Here is an 18,621-nt window from a genome sequence, read left to right on the forward strand (position 1 = left end):
TATTATTCTGAAATTAAATTATTATATCATAATAAAATTAATTATTATACCATGTGATACTTAAGTCTTCTTTATGATTAATAAGTAACTTAATAAAATATTTTCACTCATTCTACTGCCTTGCCATTATATCAATATTATCTTAGATTGCAACATTGTTAACGTTTGTCAAGATAAAGGTGGTTATAAAATTAATATTTTATTATCCTGATACGTGTATGAGTACGCATATTCATACAATAGATGATCACTATTGGTTGCCTACATTTAAGTTTCTCTATACTGTGTTAAGTTGTGTCGAGTTATTTTCTTACTTGGCTATTTTTAACATTCCTTATACAAAAAAATATTGTTTTTTGAAAATCTCGAAGGGACAAAAAACCGCGATTATTGATCTTTTTTCTTTCTTTTTAAGAATTGGTCTTATATGTAGAGTTCATGACGGATAATACTTTTTCCATTAAAGGTATTATCTTATCGCGTCACTTATGCGACCCACGAATATAAATTGACCTTAAAACGCTTCTCGCGCCTATGAGCATGCATTCGACTTTTATGTAAATTAACTCGCTCGGGGAAAAATGTGCCACACATCTGTTAAATACATTGTCAGATAAACAAAAGTCTTTTGCAGCTACCTCATAAAAAATTTATGAAAGATGTGAAAAAAAATTTGAGCTGCTAAAGGCAGATCTTTTCCCATCTTCCTTATTTGCCAACTTCTCTGACGAGTATTTAATGTCACAAATTTTTTGTCCCTTAGAATAAAATATCTATGGCAATTAGTCCGCAAATTAAAACTTCATCGAACCGCACTTGAAATCGATCTAAAGAACACTTCTTAATTTCAAAGATTATTTAAAGTATTGAAGAGAAGAGATGGCTAAGAGAAAGTTACTTAACATGGAAGTCGTTACCAGTCGTTAACTTTAAACGAATGTAAGTCAGGAGAGAAACTCAGTTTAACATTGAAGCAGCTGCAAACGACTTATGTAATCGCGTTTGTAGATTACATTTTAAGGTAAAAAGACGCGCTAAAGTAAATTCCGGCATATATTTCGTTACATGAAAGCCTCCACCAAGCAAATGTATTTACGTTAGTACCTTTCCATCTTTTTTTTCCGCACGGTTGAAACGTCACTGGACCATAAGACCGTCTTCGCGCTTGCTTGAGTTGTACTACTGGATTAAGGAGTGGTACACAACGCCGTAGACGGCACGCAAAACGTGACGATTCCTCAACTGTATTATTTTTACGGAATGTTAAGTACAAGCGTGGGAAAACGCGAGACGTTCCGTATAATCTGTCTTGGACTTTAGTTTTGGTTGAAGTATTTCGAATAGACTGTTTTTATTTTAGAAACCAAAAATTAGAAATTGTTGTATTAATGTTTATCTATTAATGTTTTTGTTGTTTAGCATTTTGCTTATTGCAGCTGATTTTTAAAATTTGCTATGAATAAGCAAAAAAAGTGAAAATGATATAAAAGAAATATGAAAGAACATATATCTTTATCCGTAGATATATAAGTACACAGAAAAAAAAAGTAATACAGCCAATAACATATGTGATTGCGGGCTGCCAACTACATAAAATACTCAATACAATAATATTTGCTATTAATGCAAGTACAATGTTGATACTGCAATAGCATATATTATTGTGTTGAGTATATTTTTAATTGGCAGCCCGCAATAACATATCTTATTGAATATATTACTTTTTTTTTTCAGTGTATTTATGGAACAAATGCAAATATATTTCAACGAGAGTTGCTGATTGCCTAAATCGTAACTTGTTAATATTTTTTATTTTTACTTAATAAAGACATTTTTAATATTAATAATGTAAAATAAATGAGAATAGTATAGACAAAAATGTAATATATTATATAATATCTTGTTTTGGATACTAGCATTTCGAAATCAGATACAACCTATATTAATTTATGATATATTTATATATTTGATATCTATATTTATTTAACTAATAATATAATTACACAATTAATGTTGATCTAATGTTTTATATCTTTATAAAAGTAAGAATTACAATTTAGAAATACTATAGGATTTGTCTAAGTTGTATTTTTTGCAGTGTATTGCACAGGCTTTTAATAAATTAATTTGATGGAGAAAAGTTAAACAATTGTAGTAATAAGTACCTAATATATTAATTTACAATTTGTAATATTTATTTGTATACAAATTAAATGGGAGATATAATAGAAAATAAACAAGAACTTAATTTTAATATGTATTTGGCAACTCTCCCACAGATATTTTTATATGTACCTGATTGATTCTAAAATCTTAAATTATAAACAATTTTAGAATGCGAATAAAATTTTAAATTATCTTCTTCAAAATTAAATTTTAAATTTGTTATTTAATATTTCTTTTTTAATAAAATAACTTTGACAAAGTTAATAAAAGTTATCTCCTTTTGTGAGGAAAGATTGAACAAAGTAAAACTAAACGAAGTAATATTCGATTCTAAAATCATTTTGTAAAATTATCTCAATCGTTACATCAAGATAATTAATTTCTAATCAGCGCTTGGTTCAAATAATTGTTACATCGAAACAGCAAAAATTTTTCAGAAGCGAATATTTTGTACACATCCGTAAAATCCTTTTTTTTATGGAAAGGGTGATGGCACGACGGCAAAATCAGTAAAATTTGGATTCAATTTTCAACAAAATTGATTTCCTCCGTAATATTTTTCGGTAGATAAGACGCCTCAAGCATTAATTTGTCGTAGTTTTGCGCATTATTTAGTCGACAGATTTTATCACCGCGAGTTATTAGACTCACAGTTTTATCACACGGCCGCGTTGCCTACCGGCGGAAATATGCCGTGCGATATCTCGCGCGACGAGAAATATGCGTCACGAAACGAAAGTTCCATTTACGCGCGCGCGCGCGGCACGCGGTGAGTTATTATTTTTCGACCGGCCGGAAATTTCTCATTGTCGGCGTTTCACAGCCGCTTTCGGGATGTCGTCAGTCTCGTTATTCGACTTGACAACGAAAAATGGAAAATCCAATATTCCTTGCAATTTTTGTTACATTTTTTTCGGTTTACGTTTATATGTGTAAAAACTCTTTTTCTTCTATTTTACTTGAACTCTTCGCAATGTTGTGAATACACAAAATCGATGTATAGAGTACACATACGTACGTATATATTTATAAAAGTGATGAAATTATTACGTAAAGAATTACGTGGCCATTTATGGTTTTATTATCATTTTTAGTTTAATTCGACAAAATGCAAAACAGCTTATATACTGGTCATTTTTTCATTAATAATTTACGTTTATTTGATTTATAATGCACTTTACATAGCTCGACGAATTTGATGAATTCCATTAACATATTCCTCATTTATTTGAGAGAAGCGCAAAAGCCTTTGTCCTGGGCCGTGCAATTTTACACGACAACGATGACGATCATGAGGAATTAATCGGCCGCATAAATAATTTCAATACTGCGTTATTGTATGTGGAATTCGATCATGAGCCGTCGCGCAAAGAGCGAGAGGAATTTATCAGAAATACAATTATCGTAATAGCGCATAGTGCACCGTATCGCGTCATATGATATGCGAGGGAGTCCGAAAAATTGTCCGAGACAAATGCAATAAAAGTGATACAACGCGGCGGACTATTATATGAATAAAATAATGACCGCGCGCGCGCGCGCACGTTTATGTGAGAAACGAATTAAAAACCTCATTTCTCTTGGTAACTCGATGCTTTTGGATGTGTCGCAAAAATCGCTCGTGAACAAGAGACGAAATGCCCGACGCTGCGCTTTACAATTAAAAGCTCATTCCGCGCGGAGCTTATTTGACGGAGGAAGCACGGGATGAAAGCGGGCGTCGTGCGATTTGCGCGCGCAGTAAAATTTATTACGTCTGCTTTCTGCTAAAAGTTCTTGGCAGGCGTATTTAATTGCAAATACTTGAACGCCATTGCGAAAACGAGTTATGTTAAGCTATAGCAGCTTAAATGGCATTTATATGAAGGAGACTAGGCTTTCTCTTTTCCATTTTTTTTTACATTTAAAAAGAGAATGTTTGAACGGACTTGTTCTTTTTACACGCATGAATGCGCGTGTTCAGCCCTTGCAGAAAATATCCGTTTGATCTTTTGACAATTTTATACCAATAATCCTCGTATGCCGGGTATTAGTAAATAAGAGCAATGAAAGTGAGAGAAATCGGAGTCTCTTTGATCTCACCGCAGTTTAAAAATTCTACTTCGTCCGAGGTGGTGGCGAATTTTTCATTAGTGACACTGGTTACTAAATTTTATCGAGTTCCACAGTGGCACTAAGCCGCGTTTACGTGCTTCAACATTTGCGGCTGCTTGGGACAGCAATAACGTGAAACGCTTTCGATGGCAGCAGCCATCTATTTCGTCGCAAGTCCGATCCGGTCCAAGGGATACTACCGCTATTGCGTCAGCCAGAAGGTGAGCGAGACCAGTCGACACACGTGCTTTCTTACGTCCGGGCTCGTCCGCTTTTAATGCGGCAGATGGAGACGAAGAAGAAAGAGCGCAACGTGAAGGAACGACGCGGATTTATTTCGCCTCTTGAAAGTTTCCGTGCGAATAAAACGACGGGCGTTCACCTTACGGATAAAACGCATTCCTTTATATGAAGATAGGGAGTATGAGAATATAATCGCATCTATTTTTCAAAATGCAACAGAATAATAATAATAATAACAACAACAATAATTATAGCATTTATTGAAATATAAGTGTTGACGTATTTATATTATTTATACGCGGAAGTGCATTTTAATTTAAAAACGGCACTTCAAAAATGATATCAACAGTAGCGCATAGTTTGTAAGTCTTGACTTTATAATATATAAAGCATAAGAATAAAACAAAAGAGAAACAATACAAATTAGATGGTGAAAATTTTATTAAAAATGTATGATGTACTCTCTAAATTATGAAAATTTAACTAATATTATTTTTATGCTATACTTATAACTATATCAATTAGTGAAATATGCACTGTTTCTCAGTTATAATATATTGATTCTGATAGTGAGAATATAGTGAAAGTATCTTTCTACTAATCAAAAGCACAGAAAGAACAGTCATTAATGATTACAGATTATAAGTATATAGCGCTACAAATTGATGAATAATATACTGATTCCAATTTAGAAGATATGTATAATGTGCATAAATACGAAAAGAGTATCGATATATTAAGAAGTAAAAGTTACGCATATAAAATATATGCTATGTATATAAGCATGATGTATGTAAATAATTAGGGTATAATTAATAAATGATAAGAATTACACTTAAATTTAAAAGTGTGAATCGACGTAAAGAGAAGCAGAAATTGCTTTGAAAGTAAAAATTGATGTACATATGCATGATGTATGCTGGGAAATGGTATTGAAATATTTGTCTGCTACGTAAGAAAAAAATAGTCTAAAATTTATTATACAAAAATAAAATATGATTGAAGACGAGTAAGATAAAGAGATTGAAACAATTGACATATTCCACATTTCGATCATATTATTTGAATTCCGCTGTAGTCTTATTACATGATTTGATGACTTTAAGTTTATAAATTTTTTAATAGTGATGACTTCTTTTCAGTCGATACCGAGATGAATGTAATTTCATTTATATAGAGAGCGGGATATACTACGGAATTTCATTTGCTTTAAGCTGGCTAACTAGCGAATGACTCCATGACGATGGAACATCGTTAACCGCGTGATACCGCACAAATGTATTTAACATGTGCGACGCGAAGCCTTGTGGAAACCTTTCTTGCTCAGGGGGAGGGGAATATACCCGGGTAACTGAAGACACAGGCGAGTTTCCGGGCGAGCGGATCGGTGCTGCGGTTTTGTCTGTACACAAACGTCGGTGTGTGTACACATTTGCGTCGTGTGTATGCACACGGAAAGATGGAAGGGCTCTCTGTCCTCTATTGCCCATCCTCTCTCCCGTGTCTCCATCACGAAGGTAAGAAGAAGTTAATCCCAGCCCTTTCATGGGGATCGTAACAGTGGCGTTTCACAAAGGGATGGAATGCGCTACGCAAATTGCGTCTTACCTACAACGTAACGTACAATTACCTTCTGCAAATGGAAGGGATATTCTCGCAAAACTCTTGTTTATTCTCTCAAGCACACGTAAAGGACATCGATCCTGATGGAATTAATGAATAGAGTTCGTAAACTCCAACGTATTTGTTACAAATTCATTAAGATCTTATTTATTATCCTCTAAATTAAATAGTTTAATTAAGGAATGAAAAAATTTTTATTTTATTTCCAAAATTTTCGAAAATATATCTATGAATTGATTTGGAAAATGCAACCTTTTAATTTTTTAATATACTTTTGTATTTTTATATTTGCTAATTTAAAATTTTTTTAAATCTATTATTACACATATTTTCCACAATTATTTATATAGTTGTTGACGAGCTTACAAATCTCTAATTAAACGCATAATCTTATACGAGACGTGCGCAGCGTAATACGACTATGCCAACCGGAATTTCGAAAATTCCGCACTACCAGCTAAGACATTGTCGGAATTTTCGCCGGTAAACTCCGGCCGAAGTTTTTTTGAATTCCGAAGACGTGGCCGGCACACAACCGGGGGCCAGCCAGAGTCAAGTATCCGCCCGTCGGGGATTTGATTTTAATTTTTCTCAAAGAGTTCATCGGCTCTCGCCCCTTTTTAATCTTGGTGTTTGTTCTTCTATTGTTTTCGACTAGCTCGAGCGAAAAACAGAAACGCGCGACATTAACGTAGGAAAAATAGATAAAAAAGGAAGAGCGAAGGGAAATGCAAGGAAAGAATGTAGGAAAACGGAAAATACCAAGAGCGTTGGTGAGAGAGGAATTTGATGTGTAGGATGGTGCAACTAGAAAAGGTGGTTGCGCGCATACACACCCGCATGCACACATGCACAAAACCGCTACACATGGTCCGCATCCGCGCATATTTTCCGTCCGCGAATCTGCATGAGTAACGGTACCGAAATTTTGGGCGGCGTCGTCATAAATTCCGCGAAGGAGCATGTTCTCGGGGGCGCGTTTCTCGGGATACGGCGACGCGTATCTCGTTTTTCGTTCGAGCCGACCGTTCGCGTTTCCGTTTTCGAGTGTACGCCGATACGATATTTGAAATTGAGATGCGGCGTTTCAAAGAGCGGAGAGATACCGCGGCTCTTGTCATTCTTTTCTCGCGATGAGATTCAGCAATTAGAGATCTACCAATACCCATTTTACTCGGTGTATTGAAGGATTTTGTAAATAGAAACGGTAGTACGTATATAAAACGGTATATAAAACGAAAAAGCTTTAATAAAAGCACTTTAAAAGTAATACGCAGAAAAAAATTTTACTACACATATTTTTGCCATATATTTAACTGACAAATAATGTCAGTTAAATATATGGTTAATATATATATATATATATATATATATATATATATATATAACGAAAATTAATTTTATTTTTTTAGTCTATTGGTATCGTATTTGAAAATTTGTAAATAAATAAATTTCCAGCATATTCGTTTTTGTTAATTTTGCATTGGTTTTGAAATTTGGGGGATACATTTAGACTAGTATACAATAGTAATTGTTTAATTTAAATATAATTTAATTTAATTTATACAACAAAAACATTTTGTGTTTATGTTTAAAATCGATTTTCTTTGTTAACTGAACGTAGTGTAATTGTGTTATTTGAAAATTTTGTATTAAATTGCTTCGGCACTTTTTAGTGTTAAAATAACATAATTTACAGTTAAATAAACATAACAATGATATTATTTTAAAACGTATATGAATTTTAAGATAAACAAATAAAATGTACATATTATAAATATTAATTTTACTATAAAATACGTATGAAAAATATATATAAAGTTTCTATACTTTATTGTACCTAATTGTATTAACGTTTGTGTTAATCTGTTACATAATATTTGTGTTATTTTTTAACATATAATATTTGCTTGTTTTAAATTAACACAAAAATTTAGATGGATTATTTAGGACAGATGTAAAATATAATTTAAATTTAATTAATTATACATTTTTTACTGTGTAATTTAGAGAATTTGTATACAAAATAATTGTGTAAGATTAATGTATGTTGCATAAGATTAATTACGAAATTCCTTTCGCATAATGACACGGAGACAACAGTAATATTGAGGATATGACGCGTTTTAATAATAATATTATATCATTAATAAATAATGGGTTGTAAAGAAACTTGATTTAAAATTGTGACGTGTAAATTGAGAAATAAAATGGATTGAAAAGGCACGTTTCTTTTCTTATGCGGTGATAGTGAAAATTTCATCGGAGACGCAGGACTGATGGAGCATCATTAATGCGATGACGTAGTAGATTTTTCTCGATGGGAAAAATCGGGTATTCGCGATCTCGGCTCTCTTTTCACGGGAACAAAATCCGTGCGAAATAAGAAAGCATTACGCGAGCTCCCTCGCTGCAACGATTCGATTGTCATGGAAATTTTATGGGGCGGGATTAAAATACCTGGAATAGTCGCGTTTAGTCACCGAAATTCAGTGGGGTTTCGCAATTTGCATTAAATCAATTTCTGCGGCGAAAAATCGTTCTGTCGCGCGCGAATCGCGCTTGTTTCTCTGCATCTTGCGACGGTATCCTAATCGTTAAAGGATTTTGCTATCGCTTTCATGAGCTCTAAAAGGTGAGCGTTTTCGGAAGAGCCATGTGTACAAACGATGAAAGGATCTTCATAAAATTTGAGGAAGTTGTACTATAAAAAAAAAAAAAAAAAAACAAAGATCGCTGCTAATATGTCAACGGTAACCCCGAATATTATTTGCAGTAAGTGAAAAAAGCTTTGAAAATAATAATACTAAAGCGATGTAATATCCCGTAATTTTGCGACTGCGAGTTTCCGCGAGCGCGATCGCGCTCGCGCGAGAACAAATACGGACACATTTCTGGAAACGAAAACACACGTATTTATTTTAACATTTCACGCATCCATTGTTCGCGTTTGAAAAATGTACGGTCTCGCTGTTACGATAAAACGTACGCTTTGCTGGGCTGTTCGGCGCCCTGTTTAAAGTCTCGTAAACAGCGCGAGCTGCTAGTTATGTGAGATAAAACAAAAATGCGGCGCGACCGCAATTTTTCCGTAGCAGAGAGAGAAAGAGAGAGAGAGAGAGAGAGAGAGAGAGAGAGAGAGAGAGAGAGAGAGAGAGAGAGAGAGAGAGAGAGAGAGAGAGACGAGGAGAAAAGCAAAAAACTAAAAAATGCTACGAGAATATTATGAAATCGTTTATTTTCCGCTCTTCTTGCATTACGATTCATTCTGATTGTAATCTCTATAATGAGATAATACAAGCACAAATGATAATTATTCTTAAAATGCGACGCAGGCATAAATCGACGTGATGAAATAGCGATGAAGTTTGTAATGATATGAAATTTGGTATAAATTTTAAATTTATTCTGATTCGACGCGTTAAATGTGATTATCCACTAAAATGCAAATTATTTATTTATCTAATATCTTTAATGTAATATTTCTAAATCTGCTTTGAGTCAATTATTATTATTATGTTAACGCGAATAAGCTTGCAATATAATTGTACTATAATTTAATATTTCCTAACAAATAATGTTGAAATTTATGCTCTAATATCCATAATTAATCAATCGTGGCAGAATTGGAGATGGAGTGAAAATTTTGACTGTGTCGATTCGTTTAAAAGGCGCGAAGCGCGAGCTTCGTATAAGAACTTCTGATAAATCAGTATCCTGAGCGAACGGTGAAGACGAATGACTGCTATTCGCAATTGCAGGACGGCGTGAGTCTGCAATTCACGCCGACGGTGGAGGACGAGGGGAAGTTCTTGGTGTGTCGTGCCGAGAATCCGAAGCTGCCGGAAGCCGGTATCGAGGACCGATGGAAGCTGAGAGTGCACTGTAAGTACCAGGTCGAATGATGGTCGATAATATGGTGGTGACTTGCGTATTCGCGAAACGTGGCTACGTCACGATACAAATAATGTTCTCGCTACGACCAGTTATATACTATATATATGTGTACGTGCGGCGCGGGCAAGGCTGCGCAAGCCGTATAAAAAAATCGGCGTAAAAATAATTGATTTGTTTTTTGATAGCAGCGAATGTGAATTAGTTGCTTTGCGCATGTTATTCATAGCTCGCGATAAACGATCATCGGTTCTCTGCCGCTTTGCTTTTTACATTGACAAATTTGGAAGCTTTTAGATTTTGTCATTGTGTTAGATGAAATTGATAATCGCGGGACATTTTTGGTGTACGTCTAATAACACTGTTTAATATTTTCTCCTAAAATTCTCTTTAAAGTGCCATATAATACATATACGAAAGGTTTGTTTGTGTTCAACACAATTATCCGAATTTTGAACAAGTTGGAATAAAATGACGTTTTTGATCATTTTTCAAAACTTTTTAACGAAAAAAGTACACAGTTAAAAATTTTGTGTTAAATTTAACACATTTTACATGTCCCAAATCATCCACTCAAATTTTTGTGTTAATGTAACATAAAGCAAATATGTTAAAAAGTAACATAAATAATATGTAATGAATTAACACAAAAACTTAACATTTTGACAGTATCAGGAACGAAAACTTTAGTTAAATTAACAGATGTATAATGTTAAATGGAACTAAAACAAAATGTTATTTTAACATTTTAAAGAAATAGCTATTTATACTTTTGAAGAAATTAAAATGTTAAATTCACATAATTTATGTATTAAAAACCTTTCACATTTACATATAAAAATGTTAATATTACGTATTTAAAACGTTAAATTAATTAAGTGTATGTGTTAAAAACCCGATACTTTTACATTAAAAAATGTTAATAGTTTATATTTAAAATGTTGTTAACATATTCTATGTGTTAAAGATTCAACATTTTACATACAAAAAATGTTGATGTTACGTATTTAAAACGTTAATCTAACTAAATGTATGTGTTAAAAATCTTATACTTTTACATATAAAAAATGTTGTTTATTTTTAAAATGTTAACATATTCTATGTGTTGAAAATCCAACATTTTACATACAAAAAATATTAACGTTATATAAATATTAATTGGTATTAGTACTACTTCAATATTATTGTTGTAAAATTATTTATTTAAAAAATAGCACACTTTTTTGCACAAATTAGTTTTATTCAATATTTATTCAATATAAAAGTATTATATAAGATACAAGAGTATTATACATTGCACTAACAGAAAAGGATGCTTGATTCAAATACATATTTATTTAAATTAAGCATTCTTTTCTGTCAGTGTACTGTTACATTATATATATTATATTATAAAAAATATTCAGTAATAACTGTCGTATGATTTTCTGAAGTGTACGCTTCCCAAGCTTTAGTAAATGGTAAATTTACCATTTTTATTGTAAATAATAAAGAATTATTTTTTACAATATATCCTAAATTTATTGGAGATATATCAATAGTACTCCAACTTTCAAATAAAACATACACTACAGAATTTAGAGCAAAAAATAACTTTGTTTTACCAAAATTGGGAAACTTTTCAGAAAAAGATGTACATATAAACTTATTTAATATTAAATTTGTACCCCTAAATTGTACACTTTTTCCAACGTAAATAAAAGTATTACATGTAATATTTAAATTTTTTGCAATTATTGTTGCATAATCAGTAGATTTTAAACTTTCTTTTTTAAAATTTTTGAGGATTGGTTCATCTAAAAAACTAAATCTGTTTTCCCACTCAAAGATAATATATTTTTGATGACGTACTGATAGAGTGAATGCAACATCTATAAAATTTTTTAATTTATGAGCTAAATCTTTAAAATAGCCATTCTTGCTCTCAAATCGCATGGTCCAGTAAGCTCTAGGAGGACCCATTTCTTCTATTATCATAGGATAATGAGTGATAAAATGATCTTTTGGTGTTAAAAAAACAGAATATTCTTTAATTATAAGTTCATGATGTTCTTTTATGGTTGTTTGTAAATCATTTAACATACTAGGTGTAATCCTTGGTGATAAAACAATTTTTAACATTTTTAAGAGTAGTAAAATTACTTTCCATTTATTAAAATTCTCATAAAGTTTTGGAACTACATCTTGTAAAATTAAAGGCAAAAAAATTATTAAACAAAGAGTTTGTGCTGCACGTTGTCCTATTAAATTTGAATGTTTATTGAGAAGTATAATGCTTGGATGATTTTGTTTATTACATAAGCCATAATCAAACGCTTGTATTTTATCATTTAAATCATTTAAAGTAATAAGTCCAGATTCTTTACAAAAATTTATAAATAATTTTAAATCTCTTTGGCAAATTCCTTCTAAGAAATCATGCATTACATCAATATTGAGATTTTTTGAAATTTTAAAATAAGCTAAATTTAACAGTGCACTTTTATGTTTTATTCCAAAAAAATTTATTGTATCGTTGTTTGCATACTTTTGTTGCTCTGCTAAATAAACAAAACTTTCCGTACTTCGTAATAAACTTGAGTTTGCAATACATGCTTTTTGGGCTTCTTTTTTATTCATTGTACAGATTTTACAATAATAATGAGAATTAAATGATTCATTCATGCCCAACAACATAACTGCTGCTAAATTATCGCAAGATGTAGATATTAGTGTACCTTTTAAGTATGTGTTTAAAGACTCAATAAATATTCCGTGATTTTCGAGAATTTTAATATCATTGACAATTACTTCTAATACAGGATTTATTCCAAATTGTTTAATATTAGCATTATAACATAACGCTGCCAAAAAAATATTTTTTAATTTTGAATTAATATAAATAGGAAAGTTATTAATTGTAAAATAAAATGCTCCAATTTTATGAGTTCCAGTTTTGCTTCCTAAAGGATTACATACTTCAAATTCATCGAAATAAAGTTGAATTTGAATTGCATTTTTATTTAATTGAAAAAAATTATTAGTTTTATAAACTTTACCATCAACGAAATGAGTGTAAGCATTACTATTTACCGTAATATCATTAGTAAAGTATTGTTGAACAGCTTTATTGTTTAATATAAACTGAAGAGTTTTTAATATAGGTACATACGTAAACGTACGTGTTACTGGAACTTGTTTATAGCATTGTATTTTACTATCATATTTTTTTTTTATTCCAACACCATGAGCTTTTTTAATAGGCTGAATAAAATTTGGTGACAAATTTTTATTTCGTTTATACACGGTCAAATGATTTTCAAATGTAACTTTAAAGTCATTAGTAAGACTTTGACGCTCATCCAAATTTGAAATCAATGATATATCATCAATAAGTGGAAATATTAAGTTTAATGTTGTTTCTAAAATATTTGTTATAACGAGATCAGGCAAACGTAAAGAATATAAATGTGCTACGTAATTCGAAATAGTTTTCTGTAGTTGATTTTTCTTTATACTTGTTTCTGTTAGTTGATTTTTTTCAATATATGATTTATTTAATAAATCTACATTATTAGCTGAATTACAACTATCAATTGTAATATCAAGATCTTCAAAATCCTCATAACTTTTAATATTTGGTTGTGCATAATCGTTACTTGTGGAAGGTACAGATTCTTTTAGAAGAATGCATTTTTTTAAATGTTTTGTAAAGCCACAATATGTTCTAAAAACAGCAGGACAATCTGTATTTGCGCAACATTTTAAAATAAGATTAGAGCTCTCAAACAATATATGTACATCACGTAAGTGACGAGATATGTCTTTAATCTTTAATGTTTTATATTTGCATAAGTAACACTGAAAAAACATTTTTAATTACAATTTTATTACGTTGGAAAAAGCGTAGAATTTACAAAAAAAGAATGTTAATTTTAATTAATATTATTTTATTATATATTCTTATTTTCTAAAATAAAAAAATTATACATATATGTTAATATAATTTTCTTTGGCGTTTTTATCAACAAAGATATTGCAATATAATCAATTTTTGCAAGAACTAAACTTTAATACTATTATAAGATATTATAATTAGACAAAAATATATTATAAATATATATAATATATATATTTTTCAATGAAAATAAAAGAATTTAAAATAATACTAAAAATATAAGTAAAAAAGTTATAAATTCTTTTAATTAGTTAATAATTTGTTTTTTGCAACCTCAAGTTTTGTGTGTACTTCAATTAGTTTACTTGTACACTTACTTGGAATTTTGTAATAATAATGTTGAAGAAAAATCCAAAAATTTTTAAGATCATTCTCAAATTCGACATGAAAAACATAGTGAGCTTTGAACAAATAATCAATTGACTTAATTATATCATTCGTTGGTAGTAAAATAAATTTCTTGTCTATTTCAAGAAAACATTGTTCAAATGCTATTTTGTTAGGACCGACAACGACAAGTCTTGGTTGATTAACGTTTTCATTTGAATGCAACGGTGTTCCGTTCTGAAAAATAAAAAAATTATTAATGTTATATAGCGTTATTATTATTAATAAAATAAAATAAATTTTAACATTTAAAATATATAATTATACGAACCTGCACAAAAACAATCAATTTTTTGACAATATTGTTTGCTTTATCTCTTGCAGCTAATTTTTTTCCTCTTGCTGTTGGTGGTAACAATAGTGTCAAGGCAATAAAGGAGTTAGTAACACGACTCCATTCTTAAAAATAAAATTAAAACATATTGAAACATATTAAAATTAATTAAAGCATTAATTTAAATGTAATTTTACGTTAAAACAATTTAAATAAAAAAATAAACACACCAAGAGAAATGTTATTCTTTTCAGTCTCGTAAACTGATAAAATAGCATTAACATATTCTACATATATTTGGCAAAATTTGTCTTGTTCAACTTCAGGAAAAAGTAGATTAAATTCTACATCAATCTAAAACCATATTTTTTATTAGATACTTTATAAATATTTATTCACAGTTATTAAATTATATAAAATCCAAATTACTATATATACATGTATATAATATATAAAAAATTACATATAAAAATAAAAAATTTAAAAAAACTAGAAATTAATCATGATTGTTACCAAATCCGGGATGTCCAAAAATCTCGGAAATACATTAAAAAAATTTTCATTCATATATAAATATCGTCTAACTTTAAAAGTTTCTTTAGTTTTTTCTATAATTTTATCTTTCTGTTCCAATGTTGCATGTTTCATAAAATCTATAGAGTCTTTAATAGTATCTGTTTCATCAGCATACTCAGTTCTTATATTGATATTTTCGATATTTTCTTTTTGTTTTTTATTAAAAACAATTTTTGAAACGCTTTTCTTTCGTTGTACGTTCGATAAACGTGAAGCAATATATCCAGTACCAGTTTCAGGATTATAAAAATGTTCCTATAAAAAGACATAAATTAGATTTATAAATAAAAATATATTAATAAAGAAATATTCAATGCAGAAGTATACAGATTGTACAAATTACATTACATTACATTATATAATTACGTATAATATGAAATTTTCCATATTATCAGAATAATTCATTTTTGTAATTTTTTCAAGACTAAATTCAAATTTAACTAACAAAAGATTGTTGGACGTCCAGTTCTAAAGATATTTGAAACCAGAAATTTATTGTATCACTTAAAAGATGATATAACTAATTTGAGAAACCGCAGTATGGACAAAGATTAATATTATAATAATGAAATATAACTTACATAGCCAAGATCACCTTCAGTGTTTTTTAAATTTGGAAAGAGGTCAATAATAGCTTGTGCATAACTACATTTTTCATGAGATAAAATTTGTCTGTTTACTTTCTCTTTATATTTTATTAAATGTTGCACAACAATTTTTACTACAAGCCTTCTACTCCTTTCCGATAAATATTTATTTTTTTCATAATCGTTAAGTATTTCTTGTCCGCACGCCGAATCTTTTATTATTTTACGTAATTTCTAGAAAAAAATTACAATACGTATTAATAAAATAATAAAACGAAATAAACGTAATAAAGCAAAACAAAAAGAAATTTACTTATCATACATTTTTTGATATAATTTCATTTTCCAAAGCGGTAGTATTTAATTTGCATTTTTTTGAGGATGATGCATATTCTTCAGGATCACTATCCGATCTAATATCAGAAATATCTGATACTACAATAGAACTACCTGCATCTCTATCTGAACTTGTAGATGGTATATTTATTTCTTCAGAAGTTTGCGAAAATGCTAAAAAAAATCATATTAAAGAAAATCAATTTAATAACACTTATTATAATAAAATAAAAATCTTTTATATCTTACAGATATCAATGATATTTGTAACAGTTTTTATTTTAATTATAACTCCTCGTGGATTTATTCGAACATAATCCAATAAAATATCTGATTCCAGTTTAGCATTGTTTATGTCAGTGAATATGAAATCTGTATTTCTTAATGAGGGAAAAGTTTCTTCGGCTATAGACAATACATATATTACTATTAAATAAAATAAATAATGCTTTAATGTATTAATGTATATGTTTAGAAAATATATTAAAAATAACCTTTTACAATAAAATGGTGAAAATTACATGGCTCTTCAATTTTTACCCATACTTTATCATCTTTATATTGCAAAACGCAGAATAAATAATTTATATTAATTTCCTGCATGTTTAACGATAAATATAGACTGGAAAAATAATAAAGATTACGAAAAGACTAAAATATATGTAGAAAATTAAATTGTAAATAATAATATAAGAATAACACAAAACATATAAATATAGATATAAATAGATATAACAAAAAATAAACATATAAAATAAATATGCTTCTGTGATATTAGCTCTAACATTATTTTTACATTACAAATGAAAATATCTCTTTAATGAATTAAGAGTATAAAATTCAAGCAAGGTCTACAATAAAATTATAACAATGAAGAACAATGAAAATTTCGATGAAAAATTTATACATACGGAATAAGAATTTTGTCCAGAGTTTCGTATTCGCACACGATTTTACTCTTGCGTAGAAAAATAAAACAATCCCCTTGTTTTTCAAATTCGTTTGGCGCTATTCTGCGACTATAATTCTTTATCGACGTAGTTGATGCTTATACAATTAATTTCGTTTTCAATGGAATTCAATAGCCGGCGAGCTAATTATCTGCAAATCGTTGTCACACAGCCGTATTAGTGATAGTCCTTAATTTTACTTAAGAGGTTATAAAGACTAAATTACAAGATTTCGCATAATACTTACGACGGTCGTAATCGACACACTGAGATCACTGAGTGGGAATTAGAAAAATGCTTCTTATGCAGAAAAAAACACGGTAGTCTCAAGCGATAACTTCACACTTACACATAATCACTAAAGTGAGAAAAGTGAGGTACATACGCTACGCCATCCGTGTTCGCTACACGCAGGGACTTGTTGGTCTGTTGCAGCGGCTATAAACACAAGAACGTCGCGTTGCGTGGGGTTTGGGGGGAATCAAACGGTATAAGACAACGATCTCTTTATAATAACATGAGAAATATGTTCATTTAACACATGGTAACTGTTACAAAGAGGAAAGTAACATATTTTATTTGTTCACTTTAACATATAAAATACGTCACCAAGATTTCATGTATTTACGTATAAATTGTGTTATTTTAACTTTTAAAAATAGTTAATATTAATTTAACATACAAAAGTCCAAATAACACAACAGTAATATGGTAAATTAACACACAACTGTGTTAAAAATTTAACACAAAACTTTTTACAAGGAAAAATTTTAACACAAATACAAAATATTTTTTACTGTGTACAATTTTCAAACAGTCAGCAGTATCTATAAATACAATTAAAGAGTTTATTTTTAAATGAATTTTAATCTATAATTATATGACTTATTTTTATAAAGTTATGATTGAATTACACACAGACTTTCTATATAATTTATTTAAAAAAAAACAATACATGATTTAAATATGTTGCATTTACAGGAAAAAATGATAAGTGCTATCACAAATCCAAAAGGCAAACATTTATTTATTTCTTACCTTGTATTTAAGTAAACTTATACACTAACGTGTTAATAATGTTAATAATGTCGCCATTTGGAATTAATAATTTTGTTTAATAGCGTGTGTGTGTTTTGTACACTATTTTTTACACAAGATTTGTACACTATTTTCTACAGCTAAATTCAGAGTGTCATTATTTATTTCTTACCTTGTATTTAAGTGTATATTTATCTTTATTATATTATAGTTTATACAAAAAGTCTAAAGTTAAAACATAATTTCATGAAAATGAGTCATACGATCATGAGCTAAAATTTATTTGAAAACTTAAAATTGTTTATTTGAAAGTTTATTTAAAATTATACTTTTAAATGTTTTTGAACGAGTTTTTTAAATGTAAAAGTTTGAAAATCGTAAAAACACTATTTTTATCTATTTCACTTTAATGTATTCTATATCCTAACGTATTGCGCAAATTTTAAAAACATTGCATTCAGCGTGGAAAAATGTACAAAATACTTGATCCACAGAAAACTTTGGAAAGAAGAAAAA

General features: G+C 29.6%; 2 protein-coding genes across 5 annotated transcripts in view; one reads left to right on the top strand and one right to left on the bottom strand.

Moving 5' to 3' along the window:
* LOC105833892 (nephrin) overlaps positions 1 to 18,621 on the top strand; it is a 259,982-nt gene that overhangs the window by 153,415 nt on the left and 87,946 nt on the right. For all 3 annotated transcript variants that reach the window (XM_036292415.1, XM_036292410.1, XM_036292416.1), the window contains exon 8: positions 9,888 to 10,011. In XM_036292415.1, coding sequence (XP_036148308.1) covers positions 9,888 to 10,011 — 124 coding nt within the window. The remainder of the gene's footprint in view (positions 1 to 9,887; positions 10,012 to 18,621) is intronic.
* On the bottom strand, positions 11,240 to 18,355 carry LOC118647448. 2 transcript variants are annotated; one of them, XM_036292422.1, is made up of 11 exons: positions 17,315 to 18,355; positions 17,029 to 17,218; positions 16,612 to 16,739; positions 16,367 to 16,522; positions 16,104 to 16,291; positions 15,776 to 16,015; positions 15,132 to 15,449; positions 14,849 to 14,972; positions 14,616 to 14,743; positions 14,275 to 14,521; positions 11,240 to 13,860 (listed from the first exon to the last, which is right to left on the bottom strand). In XM_036292422.1, the coding sequence occupies exons 3-11, from the start codon at positions 16,718 to 16,720 to the stop codon at positions 13,841 to 13,843; spliced, it is 1,530 nt and encodes a 509-aa protein (XP_036148315.1). In that variant the 5' UTR covers positions 16,721 to 16,739; positions 17,029 to 17,218; positions 17,315 to 18,355; the 3' UTR covers positions 11,240 to 13,840. The 2 variants fall into 2 exon arrangements, with proteins under 2 accessions (XP_036148315.1, XP_036148314.1); XM_036292421.1 differs by lacking the exon at positions 11,240 to 13,860 and having other exon boundaries at positions 14,127 to 14,521.

The sequence above is a fragment of the Monomorium pharaonis genome, chromosome 1, assembly GCF_013373865.1.
Source record: "Monomorium pharaonis isolate MP-MQ-018 chromosome 1, ASM1337386v2, whole genome shotgun sequence".
Taxonomy (NCBI): Eukaryota; Metazoa; Arthropoda; class Insecta; order Hymenoptera; family Formicidae; genus Monomorium; species Monomorium pharaonis.

Excerpts from the sequence above, each read along its gene's own strand:
- LOC118647448 (XM_036292421.1), bottom strand. The coding sequence starts at position 16,720 with ATGCAGGAAATTAATATAAATTATTTATTCTGCGTTTTGCAATATAAA. Across the intron at positions 16,523-16,611 it reads TCACCATTTTATTGTAAAAG|CCGAAGAAACTTTTCCCTCA; the intron begins GTTATTTTTAAT and ends TATTGTCTATAG. Across the intron at positions 16,016-16,103 it reads ATGAAATTATATCAAAAAAT|AAATTACGTAAAATAATAAA; the intron begins GTATGATAAGTA and ends ATTTTTTTCTAG.